The sequence below is a fragment of the Cervus elaphus genome, chromosome 11 (genome assembly GCF_910594005.1).
Source record: "Cervus elaphus chromosome 11, mCerEla1.1, whole genome shotgun sequence".
Classification (NCBI taxonomy): domain Eukaryota; kingdom Metazoa; phylum Chordata; class Mammalia; order Artiodactyla; family Cervidae; genus Cervus; species Cervus elaphus.
In genome coordinates this window covers 66,312,931-66,333,183 of record NC_057825.1, presented here as the reverse complement: position 1 = coordinate 66,333,183, position 20,253 = coordinate 66,312,931, and the positions used below count along the sequence as shown (strand labels likewise).

The 20,253-nt window shown below is 34.0% G+C and overlaps 1 protein-coding gene across 5 annotated transcripts in view; it reads right to left on the bottom strand.

Annotated features, from left to right (window-relative positions):
- CCDC88A (coiled-coil domain containing 88A) overlaps positions 1 to 20,253 on the bottom strand; it is a 113,800-nt gene that overhangs the window by 32,800 nt on the left and 60,747 nt on the right. For all 5 annotated transcript variants that reach the window (XM_043917982.1, XM_043917983.1, XM_043917981.1 and 2 more), the window contains exons 13-18: positions 17,463 to 17,647; positions 12,060 to 12,197; positions 9,536 to 10,606; positions 8,127 to 8,254; positions 5,657 to 5,795; positions 2,170 to 2,334 (exon numbers count right to left, since the gene is read on the bottom strand). In XM_043917982.1, coding sequence (XP_043773917.1) covers positions 2,170 to 2,334; positions 5,657 to 5,795; positions 8,127 to 8,254; positions 9,536 to 10,606; positions 12,060 to 12,197; positions 17,463 to 17,647 — 1,826 coding nt within the window. The remainder of the gene's footprint in view (positions 1 to 2,169; positions 2,335 to 5,656; positions 5,796 to 8,126; positions 8,255 to 9,535; positions 10,607 to 12,059; positions 12,198 to 17,462; positions 17,648 to 20,253) is intronic.

Below are 20,253 nucleotides of genomic sequence, written 5' to 3'. Positions count from 1 at the left end.
TTAAAAGACGCTTACTCCTTGGAAGGAAAGTTATGACCAACCTAGACAGCATATTAAAAAGCAGAGACATTACTTTGTCCACAAAGGTCCATCTCGTCAAGGCTATGGTTTTTCCAGTAGTTATGTATGGATGTGAGAGTTGGACTATAAAGAAAGCTGAGTGCAGAAGAATTGAAGATTCTGAACTGTGATGTTGGAGAAGACTCTTGAGAGTCCCTTGGACTGCAAAGAGATCCAACCTGTCCATCCTAAAGGAGATCAGTCCTGAGTGTTCACTGGAAGGACTGATGTTGAAGATGAAACTCCAATCTTTGGCCACCTAATGTGAAGAGCTGACTCATTGGAAAAGACCCTGATGCTGGGAAAGATTGAAGGCAGGAGGAGAAGGGGATGATAGAGGATGAGATGGTTGGATGGTATCAGCGACTCCATGGACATGAGTTTGAGTAAACTCTGGGAGTTGGTGATGGACAGGGAGGCCCGGCGTGCTGTGGGCCGTGGGGTCGTGAAGAGTCGGACACAACTGAGTAACTGAACTGAACTGAACCACAACTCTTTTACTTGTTAGCACATTAAGTTCTTTAGGCTCACTCATCTTTGAAAAATAAATGGTTGCTGAATTATTTTCTACAGTAAATATTTAATAAAACTCACTCAGTGCATATTTATTAAGAATCTGCTATCTATCAAGCATTGTTTTACACAGAGAAGGCACAGTGATGTAAAAGAAAGACAAGTTACCTGCTTTCAGGGAGCTTTTTTTATAGTAGTCAAATAATAAATCAATGAATAAAAAAAATTAATTGGTAAAAAGTTCCATGAAGAAACTAAGCAAGGCAGTGGTGTGAAAGTAAATGGTTTTAGGTTGGGGACAACTGCTTCAGTGGAGAAGGGGTCAGGAAAAACCCCCTACAGATGACATGTGATGTGAGACCTGAATGTTGACAGAAGCCTGTCATGTGTTCCAGCTAGGGCAAGCAAACTGAAAGGCCCTGAAAGAGGAATAAACAGAAAACGCCAATATGACTAGAATTAATTTGCTTAAGTGCCAGTCACTGTTCTGTTTTCCACATATTAATAGATACTAATATTATCCTCAGATTAATAAACAAGATAGGTAGAAGACTAATATGGTATAAGGCCCGAGATACAGGCAGGCAATGTCAAATAGGATCTTATGGATATAGTAAAAAGTATGGAAGTAAAAGAGAAAGTGTTAGTTCATTTGTGTCCAACTTCGCGATCCCATGGACTGTATGTAGCCTGCCAGGCTCCTCTGCCTATGGAGTTGGTAGTCATTCCCTTCCCAAGAGGATCTTCCCGACCCAGGGATTGAACCCGGGTCTCCTGCACTGCAGGCCTATTCTTTACCTCTGAGTCACCAGGGATTTCATTACTAACAAAATGGGAAACCACTGAAGATTTTAAGCAGGAAAATGACATGACCTGGATTATGTTTTAAAAATAACTCTAGGGTTTCCTTGGTGGTCCAGTGGTTAAAAGTCCACCTTGCAACACAGGGGACACTGGTTTGATCCCTGGTTTGGGAAGTTCCCACACGCCATGGGGCAACTAAGTCCAAGAGCTGCAGCTACTAAGGCCACGTGCAGCAACTACTGAAGCCTGCAAGCCCTGGAGCCCATGCTCCACAAGAGACGCCACTGCAGTGAGAAGTCCACATACCGCATCTAGAAAGCAGCTCCCACTCTGCAACTAGAGAAAGTCCATGAGCAGCAACAAAGATCCAGTGCAGCCAAAAATAAATAAATAAAAAACCTCACAAATTATTAAAAGAACTCTAGGTTACTACACTGAGAATGGGGCAGTTTGGGTGAGAAGTGAAAGGGGCAGGCCGGTTAGGATGACACTTCTAACAGTCCAGATGAGGCATAAGGGTAACTTAAGCTACAGTGTTAGCACCAGAGACAGAGAAATACATGAGTTTGCATTCTATTCACATGACAGAGTTGACAAAGCTTGCTGATGGGCTTACATGACAATGACGAAGAAAAGAATATTAAATTGTTCTTGTCTTAATACTATAAAACAAACTGATCAAGAAAGTATAAAATGAACAAAACTACAAAACCAGATTAGTTTTATATATTAGTGTTGTATATTCAGTGATCCTTTACTTCTAAAAAACTTTATTCCTTCTAAAATACTTACATTCCTTTCAACTTCAATTAATCTGTCTTTAACTTTCAGAAGCTCTCTAGTTGTTTCTTGACTTTCTCGCTCCCATCTGTTGTCTTCACCAGCAGCTGGAGGAGAGCTCTGAACCATTCTTTCCTCATCCTGTCTCTGTTTGAGAGCCTCATAATTCTTTTTCACCTAAAATTTTATTTTAAAATATCTTTTAAAATTGAAGTATAGTTGGTTTATAATATTGTTTTCATTTATTTAAAAAGGGAGAAAACATATCACCAAGATTATATTTATCACAATTAAACTCCACAACAGCCTGGTGAATATGAGAGACAGTTTATTTAAAAATATAATAATATATACAATTACCATTATTATCATGATCACAATTTATGCATTGTAAAGTGCAAATGTTTTCCTCTAGAAATATTAATATACCCTGCATAAGTGTCATGTTGCGATTATTTTGTAATTTCAGATCCTGTTGCTTATGATGAAAATATCACTGAAGAATAATAGATGAATACAGACTTGTTGTTAAGTACTAACAATTGTTTTTAGAGCTATTTATAATTGGTTCAGAGATTTCAGAGACCCCCCACGTCAAGAACAAAAACTTCACACATGTATTAATTCCCCTTAAAAAGAATAACTGAAGCTCAGGAAGTATCTATTTATGTATGGTCTTTTAAAAAGGATTACGTTGCCCAGAATTACCTGTTACTAAATAAATGACTTCTTTATACAGATACTGACCCACATAAAATTACTATTATTCAATTTATAAGGAGTGAGCAATCCAAGGATGTATCTTATCCAGGGTTTTCTGGTATGATTATAACCAAATCCTACTTTAACAGAGCAAACTCAAAACTAACAATTTGGTCATCATCCAAAATTAATGATTAACTAAATTGCTCTCTTCAATTTAAATTATTGTTATACTGAATTACTAGTTTTTCCTAGGAAATGATTATCATAAATTTCTAACTTAAACCCAAACTTTCCATATGACAAGGATACAGATCTTTAAAATAATTCAATGTCTAATGCAACCTCAAGAAAGCTTTATGGCTCAAACTTTGCTATTACTACGGAGTTAGACAATGATGTGAGATTATAGAAAATAAGATGCCAAGATAGAGTGTCACTTAAATCTTGGCAAATGATCAAACAGATGTTCTGAGATCCTGATTTTCCACTTTAAAAAAAAATACTTTCTGACACCCTAAATAATACAGATGGATAACATAATTTCCAGTCTATTTTATATTAATTTCTCACAGGCTCTTTTTTCAAGGCTTGTAAGAGCTATGGGCATATGTCATTATTAAGAAGGGGACATGAGAATAAAACTCAGAACTTCTCATTTTCAGTCCACTGTTCTGTAAGTTTCAAAAATGGTCCTTTACTGTATATATCATTAATGAAAATAGTTAATTTATGTTCATATTGAAAATGACATTTTCCATCAGGGTTTTTCAGAGGCAGTGTACAGGTGGGTGTTGCCTTCTTATCTAATTTATTAATTTAAATAAATTAAATGCCTTTTAATTGGGATGTACAGGCCATTTACATTTAATGTGATGACTGACATGGTTTGGTTTAAAATTGCTATGTTGCTATTTATTTTCCATTTGTCCAATCTGTAGTTTGTTCTTTTTTCTTTTTCTGCCTTTGTTTGGATTTTTTTTATTCTATGTAATCTCCTTTGCTGGCATTTTAGTTTTATTTCTTTGTCATACTATTTTAGTGGTTACTTTATACTTATTACTCATATTTAGCTTTCATAGTCTATTTTAACTAGGAAAAAACTAGAACGGTATAATTAATCAATCATATATTAAAAACTAGAACAGCATAATTTCAGTTGAATGCATGTTTATGGCAGTCCAATAATAATAATTTGGAAATCTTGCACTTCCAAATGGCTGAAAGTGGAAGACAATCTCTAACTTTTAGACTTGAAACACATCATATACCAACCCATGCTCAAACCCATTATTTTCTGGCTTAGTAGCTTCATGAAATTGACTTTATTTGCAATATAGTGATACTGCATAAAGGGCAAAAATTCAGAAAAAGAAAGATGATTAATCAAATGTGGTAACAAGTTTTACTTTATTTTTTTTGGACAACACTTTATGCTGACTAAACAAAGTTCTAAAATTTCTTCTGTAACAAAAAACGTTCCATGTTAATGTCTGAGACAAACACCAGCAATGATAGTATGGGCAAATGAGGAACCAGTCCTTTTCCTCTCCTGTATGAGAAATTAATCTTTGGGTAACTTTCTCTGGAAACCTGAGAAAACTATAATGTTCCATGTTACCAGTCAAGAAAAATGACTTCTGATTGGTAAATTGTATTTGTACTACAAGAACTATAAATACCTAATAAGAAGCTACATCTTTGGACTTCTCTGAGTGTAGGAACTCTTAAATCTTAAGACTGTGAAGATCTTAAATCCATGCATTTGGAGATGTTGCAAGAGATGATGACTGGTATTAAGCATGATGTCCCAAAGCCAGAGCAACTTTCACACATACCCAATGTGAATCTTGTCTTCTTGCATCTGAAGTATCATCTAGTGAGAAGATGACTCTCAGACAAATAGTGAAGAAGGACACCAGATTGTGCCCTACTATCAGCTTATACTTCCTATAGTGCTCTGAACTGAACAGTTCAGTGGCCTATAATAAGCTTGTCAGCCTGAATGTTTGGTTGACTGTAAAACCACTCCAGGTATGACTACAGAGCTAATAAAAGGGAGTAAAAGGCAGAACATGATTCTACCAATCTACCAAACACTAACCCTATAGAATGGACAAGTCATTTCAATTTCAATTCATTCACATAGGGAAAACAGACAGTAGTCCCTACCTCACATATTTCACGGAATAATTCCAAGTAACACAATAAAAATATTTAGAAAAGACCTCAAATTTTTTAGATCAAGGGCTCTCTTATATCACACATACTGCTTCCCTCTACTTGCTATCCTCACACCCATATTTTTTTTTAATCAAACTTTTACCTGGATTCTCAATAGGAAAAGAGTGACAGTGAAGTGTCAAAATCACATTGAGAGCTTTTCCCAATGAAATAAGTCTGCCTCTTTCCCATTCCACTCTCACAATTTCAATATGTGTCTTCGTACATATTGAGGGACATTGATACACAAAATAAGATTGAATAAATTATAGTGTATAGACAAAATAGTTTGTTATAAACTACATAACAAAGATCTGTTTAAGAATAATCTCAAGTTTAAGAAAAAGAAATAGACAAAACAGTAATAAAATTTTATGTTTCATTTTCTACTTTATACTTTTCTGTCCAAACATCTGACAGGGAATTCCCTGGCAGTACAGTGGTTAGGACTCGGTGCTTTCACTGCTGGGTCCCAGGTTCAATCCCTGGTCAGTGAACTAAGATCCCACAAGCTGAGCAGTGCAAAAAAGAGAAAAAGTTGACAATCAAAATTCTTTCCAACAAAATCACTTACTGTTTTTAGTTCTTGGCGCAACTGCTGGTTGTAATTTGTGGACTCTTCTAGTCGAGCTTCTAAAGCAGCAATTTTTTCTTCTTTTATTTCAAGGGACTTCTTTAGAGTGGATTCTAATTTTGATTCCAAAAGTTTATATCTATTATCCAAGTATAAAAAGAATATAGTTCATTACTGGAGGTCAGAAAATTATTTTTAAAGATAATTTATGATTAGATACTGATACATAAATAAGCCTTATAAAATAGTCTTTTTTTTTTTTTTTTTTTAATTTCATGGCTGCAGTCACCATCTGCAATGATGTTGGAGCCCAAAAAAATAAAGTCTGACACTGTTTCCACTGTTTCCCCATCTATTTGCCATGAAGTGATGGGACCGGATGCCATGATCTTAGTTTTCTGAATGCTGAGTTTTTAGCCAACTTTTTAACTCGCCTCTTTGACTTTTATCAAGAGGCTTTTTAGTTCCTTTTCACTTTCTGCCATAAGGGTGGTGTCATCGGCATATCTGAGGTTATTGATATTTCTCCCGGCAATCTTGATTCCAGCTTGTGCTTCTTACAGCCCAGTGTTTCTCATGATTTGCTCTGCATATAAGTTAAATAAGCAGGACTTTTTTCTGGGCTCCTTCCCCTTCCCTGGTCATGGATTTGAAAGATTGCCATTGAGATTACAGTCAGTAATCCTTTTTGTAGTGCTTCTATCTTTCATGTAAAGCACTGCCATTTTTTGAAGACACCAAGCATGAGCTAAATTTAATTAAAGGTGTGATTAGACCATGAGGTTTTTGCTAATTTTTTTTTGTGTGTGTGTAATAAAGTTTTATTAAAGTATAAAGAAGATAGAGAAAGCTTCTGACATAGGCATCAGAAGGGGGCAAAAGAGTACCCCAAAATAGTCTTTTTAAAAAAGAAGCAAATTAAATTATTCTGCTCTTCCTGCCTACTCTCCCTTTTTAACTATGCCTGGTAATGAGAAAACAACAAAAAAGCCCTGAGTAAACAGCTCCAGATTATAGTCTAGGCTTGTCAAAAGCAAAAATTAATGCTAAAAAAAGGTATCTGGAAGATCTTAGTCTCAAAATATTTCTTTTAGTTTCATAAGAATAGAATCTACAGGAAGAGTAAGTGGATGGATTAATCACATTATTAAGCATTTGTCTATGATATTAATATATAATATATTTACACAAGTACATATGAATAGTTAAGACTTAAAGCACCCTGAAAAATACCTTCAGGGCATGGAGAACTTTCAGAATATTAAAAATATCTAGTATTTAGAGGGGGGACAACATGGTAAAGAGCCAAGATACTGGTAATAGAACAGGAAGGGGCAGATAGGCTTGAGTGTTAATATTATAGTTATCTTTCTGATTGATGGGTTCATGAATATTTATATTTTAAAGATTTTTTTCTTTATAAAAAGGACATCCATGAACATACTCTGAGAGGGAACCACAGACTAGGAATTACATTTTAATCTATTTCTTACACCTGAGAACCTCGATGACTAAACCAAATAAAAACCTTTAGTATGAATATGAGAAATTCTATCATACTCTGCCTCTTATCGTAATTAATTTGTGTGCATGTATTTTCTGCCCAAGTAGATTTTAAGTTCATTGACAAAAGAGAAAAAATATCTCACTTTGATATTGGCTTCAATCAATGAACGATTTTAAAGCATGTAATGTGTATGACTCTGGATGTATTAAATTTGTGATGCCTGAGTTTTGACTGTCCAGGTAGAGATGATCAGTAAGCAGGGAATAATATGTATGTCAGCTAAGATGATGGATAGAATGCTCGTGGAATGGCTAAGAGGCCTAAGAACCTAACTCTAGGAAACTATATTGAAAGAGAAGGCACAGGACAAAGAACTGTTGAAAAGAGAAAGACAAGAATGATTACATGGCACTGTTTTCAGCTCTACCATTAAATTCACTTTGCTACATTGATACATTCAATTCCACAATTAGACTATATATTCCACAATGGTAAGAATAAATTCTTGCCAATAAATACAGTCCACATTAATTTTTCCCACATATATTTATTTATTATAAAATATAAATACTTACTAGAACAGTAATGATGGATAGGCAACAAAATTCAAATTATATAATTACAAAAATTCTAATGAAATAAAATCTAGTGTGTAACAATATTCTTAACAATACACACTTCTATTCCAGCTGGAATCAGGTGGCCAACTGAATGCTAAACAGCAGACTACTTGAAAATCTAATTAACTGATACACTGTATTTACCATGGGAGAATAGATATTCTCTTCAAACCCGTACTGAATATTTTCAAATTAAAGTGTATATAAGTTAATTTTTTTTTCTGTTTGTTAAGTCCTAGTTTTCTACATTATTTTTCTGCCTTAATTGCTCCGCAGTCTCAAAATTAATGCTTGAGCAAAATACATGATTTCCACTGTTTCTCAGATAGACTTAATTACTCACCGGTCATCAGTACTTTGCTCATCATGTAAGAGTCGCTCTTTATTTAACCCTATCTTCTCAAGCTCATGAGTTAATTTTTCAAGATCATTATTCATTTGTTGAGTCTTCAATTTTTCACTCACCAAATCCTTATTTTAAAAGTAATGCAAAACTCACATAAGTGTTGTGAACATAAACATCAAAGAAATTCAGCCATATTTAATACACATAATTTAAACCAGTAAAGACAGGCTATTGCTGAACGTTTTATCAATAAAAAAATAGCTAAGCAAAAAAATTATAACCCGGTTCAAAGAGTAATGTTTTCCTTCTTCTATTTTGCTAATACTTTTAAACTTTTTAATGTTAAAAACTAAAAGGAGAAAATCGTACTTGTGATTACACACCTTAGGTTTGAAAAGTGTGGGGGAAACCAAACATATCCATTAACTTTTCATACTGAACTAGAACTTTAGTGCATATTTCTTTCATGTTGGATACAACACCCTTCTCCCATCACAAGCACCCCTCTCCCAGTGGAAGAGGCCTAAGACATTGATCTGAATAACTAGGGGGAATTCTTAGAGATGCAGGGACCAGGAACCTATCGTTCATGTGTGTAAGATTGTAGAACAACAGAAAGAAAAAAGAAAAAGGATAATAATGATCCCTTTTCCATGTCTCTTTAGCAGAAAGGCAGATTTCCCAGTGCAAGCATCTGCCAGAATGCTAAGTTTTTTTTAATTGAACTTAAAAGGTTATCATATATAGTAGAGCATAAGGATAGCAAATAAACACTATTTGCTCTCTTCTGAGCTACACCAACCATTTATTGCCAATCTACTCCTATAAATTTTAGAATTCTTCATGATACACACATCCAGCCAACTACCAATTGTTTGGTGTTGACATGATTTGCATTCTCTTGCTTATCTTATATTCTCTCAGTCAAAATTCAAGGGACTTTGGAATCTGAAAGATCTAGATTTGAATCCAGAAATCCAAATCTACCATTTTGTTCTTAAATAAGTTACTTAATGTTTCTCAATCTCAGTTTTCTAATCTAATGGAGGTAACAGAAATAAAGGATTGGTTGTAAAAATTATCTAGTATTTGGCACATAGCTAGTATTCAGTAACTAGTAATCATCACATTCAGTAAGTTTTTGATCATATATTTTAATATTACTTTGAAACAAAAGTGTAAAATTATAAGAAATAAGTCAGATACTACATGGATAACTTTTACTATAATTTCTTAAAATACAATTTGCACTCACTTCTTAGTTTAACAGAAGTCGGAAACTTTTTAATTCTAAATTTTTACTTTGAACCATAAATAGATGATAAAAATTACCATAATAAAGCTTAAAGAAGTTCTAAGTTAAAAAAATTTAAAAATTTGTGTGAAATTTAAGTAACTATACTTACTTCTCGTAATGTAACCAAAGTTTTTATATCAATAGTTGCTCTTTTCACAAGCTCTTTATTTTCTTTCTCTAATTCTTTCAGACGAATGCAGGATTCTTTATAAATACCAATCTCTTTGAAAAGGGTTTTGTTTTCTTTTTCCAAATTTCCAATTTTAACATTATTTTCTTCTAATGTGGTATCTTTTATTTCTGCTTGTTGCCGGAGTCTCTTATTTTCCTTCTCCAGTTGTTTTTTATCCTTTTCCAGTTGAGAAGTTTCCTGCTCTAATGATTTATTTTCTTTTTCCAGCTGTTCTAGTCTTTTGCTAGATATTTTTAACTCTTCTAGGTTTTTCTGCAATGTTTGATTTTCCATCTCTAAGTCCTGTAGTTCACTTTCCAATTGTTGGATTTTTTTATTGCTGTTTTCGAGAGCTTTCTGTAGCCTTTGATTTTCTGTATCTAAACCCTGATAACTAACTTCTAAGCGTTCTGTTTTCTTGAAAGATGCTTTCATGAGCTCTAAACCTTTCTTAAGTTGTTCTTTTTCACTTTCCAGTTCTTTATTCTCTAGTTGTAGCTGAGCCATCTTCATGCTTGCACACTTCAAAGATTCCACACTCCTTCGAAGTTCTAAGTTTTCCTCATCAAGCTGGGAATTCTCTTTTTCCAGGGATTCTAACTGAAAAGTGAGGTTTTTAAAGCTATCCAATGTTTTTTTAAACTTCCTATTTTCTCTTTCTAGCTCTGAATTTTCTTGTTCTAAGGCCTCAATTTTTTCACAAGTTATTTTTAAATTGGTTATCTTTTTCTGTAACAATTCATTTTCTTTCTCAAGATGATGCAACTCATTTTCAAGTTCTTCCGCTCTTTCTCCTTTTTCTTTATAATGTTCCAATTCTTTTCTGATTTGCCTTTTTTCAAATTCAATCTTGCTTAGCTTGCTACTTGTTTCTTTGATAGATTCATGGAGAATTTTGTTTTCTTTTTCAATGTCTTTCACCCTTGCTTCAGCACTTATCTGGGAGCGCTGTCTTAAGGAGGACACGGTTTGATTCAGATGTTCATTTTCCTGTTCTAATATTTTAATCTAATTTAGTTTAAAAAAAAAAGGAGAAAATTTAAAACTTAATGGAACACGAACTAAATATTTTAAAATTACATAGTTTTCCTCCTCCAAAAATTAGCAGGGAAATCAGATCATAAAAAGGTGCTAAAATTGTCTATTTTAATTCTGACAAATATTTACTGAAAGATCACCACGTACATGTACTGCCAGATCTTTAAATTTCATATTTTTAGGGAGTCCGAAATGTACAGGAATGGTTAAGAGAGATGAATATTAACCAAAATGATAATCTTCAGATTATATACTGGTGATATGTTTCAAATTCAAATATGAGTCTAGATGAAATGTATACACTTATCTTCTTGAAGATACATGCTTTTACATTCATTCAAAAAATTTCACAATGCATATATACAGGAAGACCTCAGTGAATACAGTATTTGCTCTATTATATGCGTAGATATGTGTGTGTGTGTATGTATGGGTATGTGTGTATTTGTGAGTATTCATTTCCTAAAAGAATTCTAATCTGGAAACATCTAAATAACAATATCCCTGGTACATTTAAAAATGAAAACATCCAATTTATAGTATGGTCTACTATGATAGTAATGGTTCTTAAAATTCAGTGTGTTAAACAATCAATTCCCTGAGAAACTTGTAAAAACAGAGATTCATGCTTAGCTCTAGAATTTTTGTTCCATAGTTCTATGGAAATGTGTGTTTTTACAGGTGACCTAAGGACTAACCCTGGTGGTTCAGATGGTAAAGAGTCTCCCCTGCAATGCAGGAGACATGATTCAATCCCTGGGTCAGGAAGATCCCCTGGAGAGGTAAATGGCAACCCACTCCATATATTCTTGCCTGGAAAATCCCATGGACGGAGGAACCTGGCAGGCTACAGTCTACGGGGTCACAAAGAGTTGGCATGACTGAGCAACTAACACTTTCACTTTGAGGACTATAGCTTGATAATACAAATCATTTTACTTCTAAAAATTAGAAATTTTAAAACAGCCAGTTATTTAATCTATTTGATTCTCCATTTCTTCAAGCATGACATGTGAATCACCAATAAAACCTGAGAGTAAGTATGAAAATATACAGAACAGTTGCTGCCACCACTTGAGTGGGATCAGAGCAGAGCTGCACTTCATCCCAATTCCATTCGGGGCCTTCGGTATCTGCCGTCTCATTCCACTGACGCTTGAAAAGCAGTTCATGCACAGGTACCACAAAATTTTATATCTGATAATTATTAGGCACACTATCAATTAAAACAATTATAAGTTTTCTCTTCAACTTTTCAAAAATGCATGGGATAGAAAATGAAGTAAAACTATAGTTATTTTAAAATCTAAAAATTTCTAAAATATTTCATTTAATGTTATTGAAGATTTTACTTGCACAAACTTTAAAATAACTTTTGTTAATAAGTTTTAAGATATGTTGCTTAATAAAAAAATTTATGAACCTGTCTCTCTGAATTTTCTCGAAGTGTTTCAATTGTTTTTTCAAGCTGAGCTTTCTCCTTCATTAGATCCTTGCTTAAATTCTGACAATTCTGAAGACTTTGCTTTTCTTGAATAATCTCATTTTCAAGGATTTCAACCTGGTGAAAATGAAATTACAAAACAATATATCATTAGTATTTCAAAATAGTGGAAGCATGTAAAAACAAAAACTAATCACTGAATAAAGGGTAGAAGACAGTTTTAATACTCAAATAGTGAAATTTAAGAATTTCATAGAAAAATTCATTCATAGTATTTCAAGGTACTTTTAGCAGCTATCTAAAATACACAGACATGATTATCTTTCTTGTCCTCTGCATCTTTGAAGGCAAATTTCCACTTCTAAACACAAACACCTGCATACCACACACATGCCACATGAAGAATACACAAAACTTACTGGAAAAAACTCTCTTGGCTTGAATGGATTTGTAAAATGAAAATTTAACTCGTCACGGAATTTAGTGCACAAGAAGGAAAAGATGAGAAAATGAGGAGACAAGAAGGAACTTGGATTAAAGAGAGAAAAAAAGGAGACTACTAGAGAAAAAAAGATTTGAGCAAAACTCTAGCAAAGTATGAGGTTAACAACTATGAAAAAGCAAATTCAACTTCAAAATATGCCAAACTAGTGATTTCCCCATTATTATATAACATATTCAAACCAGGTAACCAAAAAAAAAAAAAAAAAAAAAAATTTAGGCATATAAAATATTCCACTTCACATTTAAATATTACCTAAATCCTTGTAACAACAGTAAGAAACTCTAAGAAGTAATATTAATAGCTCAAAAGCATAAAGTCGCAAATCTTATTCAATAATTCACATTAAGTTTACACAATCAGGAACCTTTAAGCTATTAATAACTAATCTGGTTCTCACATTAAATACTGAAATATATGCAAAGTATTTATTTAATTAAACTCATTTGCTGTATTAATGGAATTCAAGTGAAACATTCAGTTTACAAAAGATATGCAAAGAATTAATCAAAAATTGCTGGACTCACTAATTTACTAATTAGAATTTAAAGTTAATTTCAAAATCAAAATTCCAGATTTATAGTGGCAACAAAAATAAAACCATTCCAAGTTCTAAATGGCCACTTCTATTTTAACACTATATTTATTGTGAAATGCTTATTTGGTTAATGAATTAAAGATGATGCAAATAATGTTTTAAAAGAGAAAAAATCTTTCAAGAAAATCAAAGTGTCTATCTGCATTATGTAAGGCACTGGTTCTCACGGCATGGTTCCACAATAGCAGGATGAGTCTCACCTAGGAACTTCCTGGAAATGAGAATTCTTATCCCACCCCAGCCCTACCACATTAGAAACTCTGGGCATGCGGCTCAGCAATCCGTATCTTAACAAGTGCTGAGGGTTACTGTGATGGATACCTACCTATTCAAAGCTACTGATCTAAAAACTAGGCAGATTTTCATAACCAAACTAGAAACCGAGAATCCAGAGGAAAAACTAGACATAGCTGACACATATAGAATAATATTTATTACAGCATATTTTTCAGTGACCAAGCACTGGAAACAAAATTGAAAGCACATTTTGAAGGGCATACATGATGGAGGGTATTCATGGTAAAAATAGCATGAACATCTTGATAATACGATTTCTATTTAAGTATACTGTGTGTATATGGTTGTGTAGGCACAAAGACATGCACAAATAAATTACTTGGTCTAACTGTCTCACAACAGGAAAACAGAGTATCTCAGAGATATTGCCAGTTTGGATCCAGACCACTGCAATAAAGTATCGCAATTAAATGAGTCAAGTGAATATTCTAAAAGCTATGTTTACCCCACACTGTGGACTATTAAGTGTGCCATACCATTATGTCTAAAAAACAATGTACATACCTTCATTAAACAATACTTTACTGCTAAAAATGTTAACCATCACCTGAGCCTTCAGCAAGTTTTAATCTTGCTGGGGAAATGTCTTGCCTAGATGCTGATGGCTGCTGACTGATCAGGGTAGTGGCTGTAGAAGGTTGGGATGGCTATGTAATTTCTTAAAATAAAACAATAAAGTCTGCTCTGTCAGTTGACCCTTCCTTTCATGAACAATTTTTCTGTAGCATGCAACGCTACAAAAACTTTTTTTTCAAAATTGGAGTCACTTCTCTTAAACACAGCCACTGTTTTATCAACTTTATGTAATATTCTAAGTCCTCTGTTGATATTTCAACCAACTTCACAACATCTTCAACAGCAGACTCTGTCTCAAGAAACTTTCTTTACTCATGCATAAGAAGTAACTCCTAATCCATTATAGCTGTATCATGAGATTGCAACAAATCAATCACATCTTCAGGCTCCATTTCTAATTCTGGTTCTCTTGCTAATTCCTCCACATCTGCAATTACTTCCTCCACTGAAGCCTCTAAGTCATCCATGAGGGGTAGAATCAACTTCTTCCAAACCCCTGTTAACGTTATTTTTACTTCTTCCTATGAATCACAAATGTTCTTAATGGCATCTAGACTGGTAAGTTCTTTCCAGAAGGTTTTTAATTGACTTTGCCAGATCCATCAGAGGTATCACTTTTGATGGCAGCTATAGCCTTACAAAATAAAGAGTAAGACTTCAAAGTCAACTTAAGTCTTTGATCTATGGGCCACAGAATGGATACTGTGTTAGTAAGCATGGAAACAACATGAATCTCAATCCTAAGTCTCTAACAAAGCTCTTGGGGATCAGGTGCACTGTCAATGAGCAGTCATATTTTGAAAGAAATTTTTGTTCGAGCAGTAGATCTCAAAAGCGGGCTTAGAATAGTCAGTAAACCACACTGTAAACAGATATGTTGCCATCCAGGCTTTGTTGTTCCATCAAGAGAGTACAAGGAAAATAAGTACAGAGAGAACAGATTAAGCAGAATTCTTAAGGGCCCTAGGATTTTTGAAATTATAAATGAGCACTGACTTCATGTCACCAGCTTCATTAGCCTCTAACAAGAGAGTCAGCCTGTCCTTGAAAAAAAAAAAAAATTGTTGTGGCATGGAGGATCTTTAGTTGTGACATGTGGGATCTAGTTCCCTGACCAGGGATCAAGTCTAGGCCCCCTGCATTGGGAGTGTGGAGTCTTAGCCACTGGGACCGCCAGGGAAGAAACCTGTCCTTTGAAGCTTTGAACCTAGGCATTAATTAAACTCTTTCAGCTATGCAAGTCCTAGATGGAATCTTGTTCCAATAGAAGGTTGTTTGTCTACACCAAAAATCTAGTTTAGTGTAGATTAATTAGTGAATTATATCTTCTGGAAAACTAAACACAGCTTCTACATTAGTACGTGTTGTACTTTTATGTTACTGAAACATCTCTCCTTCAACCTCACAAACCAACCGCTAAAAGATTAAATGTTTTCTTCTGAAGCTTCCTCACCTCTCAGCCTTCACAGCTCTGGATTAGGCTTTGGCTTAAAGGAATGTTGTGGCTGGCAAGTATTCTATCCAGACCACTAAGACTTTCTCCATGTCAGCAATAATGCTCTTTCACTTTCTTATCATTCAAAGTTCACTGAAAGTACTTTTAATTCAAGAACTTCCTTGCATGCACATCTTGGCTAACTTGTAGGAGACCTACCTTTTAGTCTATCTCAGCTTTCAACACTCCTTCCTCACTATTCTGAATCATTTCTAGCTTTTGACTTGATTGTGTGAGAGAGAGATGTGCAGCTTTTCCTTTCAGTTGGACACATACAGGCCGCTCTAGGGTTATTAGTTGCCTAATTTCAATATTGTAGTGTCTCCGGGGATAGGGAGGTACAAGGAGAGGCTGAGAGATGGGGAAATCACCAGTCAGTGGAGAAGCTGGAACACCACATCACTTGATTAAGTTCACTATCTTATATGGGTGCAGTCTATGCCACCCCAACACAATTACAATACAAACATCAAAGATACCTGACAGAGGTCACCATAACAAATACAGTAACAATGAAAGAGTTTGAAATATTGTGAGAATCACCAAAACGTGACACAGAGACACAAAGTAAGCAAATGCTATTAGAAAAATAGTGCTGAGAGACTTGTTTGAAGCAGGGTTGCCTCAAACTTTCAAGTTGAAAAAAAAAAACAACAGCAGCAGCAGCAATCATCTGTGAAGTACAATCAAGTACTATGCAATAAAATAAGGTATGCTTTTTATTTCTTTTCAGAGTCTGCTTGAATTCAGGTTTCATAATCCCTAAACTGTGGCCTCTAAATACCATTGTCCACTAAAAGAAAGAAGGGCTTTTTAGAGAAATGGCTGTGTCCAGGTCTCAAGCAGGAAATGTTTCAGCAGAACCTAGAACACTGTCACAGCAGAAAGCAAGGAAGCTCTCCAGGAGTGCTTAGGTCATGTCATAAGGATTCAGGTAGCAGCTTAAAAGAGTTGAGAGGGTAAGAAAAACAGTGTACTCAAATACTTTAAAATCCTGAGTTTATTATGACACCACAACAAACTCAATAATTATCTCAGGAGGATATGAGAGAACCAATTTATTACTAGGAAACTGGTAAATAAAGGACAAGAATCAAACATTCATCCTACTTTACCCACCCTAAGAGCTGTTCCTCAGAGTAACTAACAGTGGTTTATTTTTTTAACCCAGTATTTTTTTTTTTTAAAGGTTTTCCTTACAGAAACACTCTAGCTTCCAAATTAAGAACAGATGATATAATATCAGGATTTTGCACCCTCTGATTAATTAAGGGATCTAAACCAATGATTTTCCATGACTATAAATTCACAGAAAGAGACAACCAGACATGTACCACCTGTTTGAAGTTTCTTCAACAGAAAAACTACTAGGAAAGGAGAGTAAATCTGCAGACTGAAAAAGACTTAAGCGACACATCAACTGATTGAACATACCAATCTTATTTGGATTTATATTCAAAAAGTATTTGAATATACTTATATTCAAAAATATATATATATTTTTTAAAAAATCATAATAGATTTCAGAAACTGAAATGCTGATCAAAAACTATAATTTTTTAAGTGTGACATCATCACTGTTCTTTTTTTAAATTCCTTACTTTTTAGAGATTTATACTGAGATATTTATTGGTAAAACATTACCATGTCTAGGACTTACTTCAAAATTATCTGGTGGTTGCACAGACAGTATCAAGGACAGAAGTAAGATTGGTTGTAAGTTAATAACTGTTGAAGTTGAATGAGTCTAAGAGTGCATTCACTTCTATTTATATAAGTTTGAAATCTATATAATCAGTTAAAATAATACTGAGGGTACAAAAAAGTTGGAAAATAAATGTTCTATCTAAACACTATTTATTTATACTTTTACATATACCTTTTTTATATTATATTAAACATTAATTTTTATACCTTCTTACTTAGTCTTTGATTTTCTTTTTCAATTTTCAGGATTTTGGAGGTGGTGCCTTCAGCAGAATCCATAGTACTCCGAAGCTCTTCTACAGTTTTTGTCAAACTCTGATTTTCCATCTCCAACTTCAACAATCTACTTGATGTCAATTCATTCACCTCATGGCCCAAGGATTTCTGTGGTGCTATAATATTGAAAAATATGACACTGGTAAGACTATGCTTACTCTTCACTATTTAAAATATTTAGTGTAAATACACTAAATCATCTGATCCTTAACTTTATAAAAAATTAATGAAGTTATACAAGATAGACACAATAAAAAAAGAGAGATAAAATACAGGCAAATCTTTAATGCATTCACAAGCGGGGGCTTTCCTGGTGACTCAGTGGTAAAGAATCCACCTGCAATGCAGGAGTCGCAGGAGATGAGGGTTCAATCCCTGGGTCGGGAAGATGCCCTGGAGAAGGAAACGGCAACCCACTCCAGTATTCTTGCCTGGAGAATCCCATGAACAGAGGAGCCTGGCTACAGTCCATAGGGTCGCAAAGACTCAGACACAACTGAAGCGACTTAGCACACACATACACGTGTACGTATCCACAAGCATTCTAGTGGGAAAAAAAGTACAAAATTTAGACTAAAGTGACTAGACTTTTAGTCCTAATTCCATAAGAAAGCAACTTTAACCTCAATGAATCTTAGGTTACGTGGACAAAATATAGCTACTACCCTGCGTATCTAACAGAGTCACTGTGTGACTCAAATAAGTAGTATAAAGCATATTCTATGCCACACCTTCAAAGATTAAAAAAGAAAAACCATCTGAAGGGGAAAAAAAATCCTAATCTGATTCTGAGAAAGGCAAGACAGGTCACTTCAAAAAAGTCTTTCTCTAAATGAAGAATCTAGCTAATTAAGTATAAAGAGCAACATGCAGTCCATTTTGCCAATGGACATCATCTTTCTAAGCAGCTTTTGGAATTATATTTTTTATTTTTTTGGAATTATATTTTTTAAAATAAGAAAACTCAGTTTCAACTCCTGGAAATGTTTTCCAGTAAGCCAAAAATAATTATTTTCTAGTAACTGTATAACAGACTCACTAAATATTTTGAAGATATAAAAATATTAGGATTCACAAATGAAATATGACACTTAGAATTTATTTTGAAATCCTAGATTTCAGGAAAGGAAATGAACAGAAATACAGGAGGGCATTTCTAGGTCTGTCTACTTTGTGTATGTTTGAAATCCTCCATCATAAAAACCAGACACACACACACATGCACACACACAAACCATGTATCCCCACAAGTCATATGTTCTTTTTTAAACATCAGGTAGAGTAAAATATCTCCTAGGTTTTAAGAAAGCCTCAATTCTTATTTCAAGTTTTTGTTCTAGTCAGCACACTGAGTCTTTTATTAAAAGCTGGTATCACAGATAGTCACTGACTTCATAAATTTTATTAGTTATCCATGTCTTCTTAAGTAAAACTCATTTCAATTAAACAAGATTAGGCTACAAAACATGATATGCCTTAATAAAACTTCCAATACTATGTGCTTCAGAGAAACTTCAAGCCAGCCTACAATGAATTTAATAGGATGCACAGCACACATTTTTAACAGGGAAGAATGTCTGTGTTATATTTTGGATGAAACAAAGGAACCCTGATTATATATACACACTGATGATGATATATAAAATAAATGTGTGTGTAGAAAAATTCTAGAAGCAAATTTTGTGAAACGTAAAACGCAAAAAATTATCAGTGACTTTGATTTCCTTTGTATTTTTCACACTCAACAAATTTTCTAGAAAAGTTCTTGTATAGTTAAAAAAAAAAACTACACTACATTAATATTCTGTTCTATGACTCCAGCAAAACAACTGATATAATAATAATAATAAAACACTCAAATGCTATTCACGAGGTGTTCTAAAGAGCTTCATTAACAAAATCAACCCTCACAACAACCCTACCAGATAGTCCTTACTATTACTGTTACTGTCCCCACCTAACAGCTGAGAAAACTCCTAACAGTGTAATTTTTACTACTTCAGTAGTAGAAAACATTTAAATCTGAATTGTTTTCTTTGTAACTCAATCCACATGGAATACAATTAAAAAGTTCCACAAATGTTTTATGTAACACCTCTTGGCAAGTTCATTGGCTGAATATCACTTACTATGAAGTCAATTTTGTAAATTGAGGTCCCAGAACTTGGAATTAGGTTCCCAAGTGTAAAATTAGCAAAAGCCTAACAGTAATAAATATGACAAGTCATCTGCAGAAGTTACCATTTTTTAAGCACCAGGCTTAAAAAAGCTCTTTTAGAGCTTATGTCTACCTTATCACTATATTCTCAGAGCCTGATACAATACTTCACACATGATAGGTGCTTAATAAATATCTGCTGAAGGAAGAAAACAGGTATAATAATATAAATACTGGGTAACTGAGGAATTAGGGAACCAGTCTAATTCAAATAAATGTGACTGAGGTATAATTTCAATAAAGTATATCAGTATTAGCAAACTCAAAGTTTTAACACAAAAGGCCACATTGTATGTGTGTGTCCAGCTTTAATAAAGAGGACAAATTAATGTGGAGGCAGAGACATAGAGCCGAAAGTTAAATCTTTATCTGAGGTCTTTTGTTACCTCCCAGGTATAAGTGGACTTGAGCTACATTTTTAGGTATTTTAGGTATAATCCTAAAATGGCGATGACACATATGGATGAAAGTAACCATAAAGATCCTTAAGTTGCTTTATTCTGG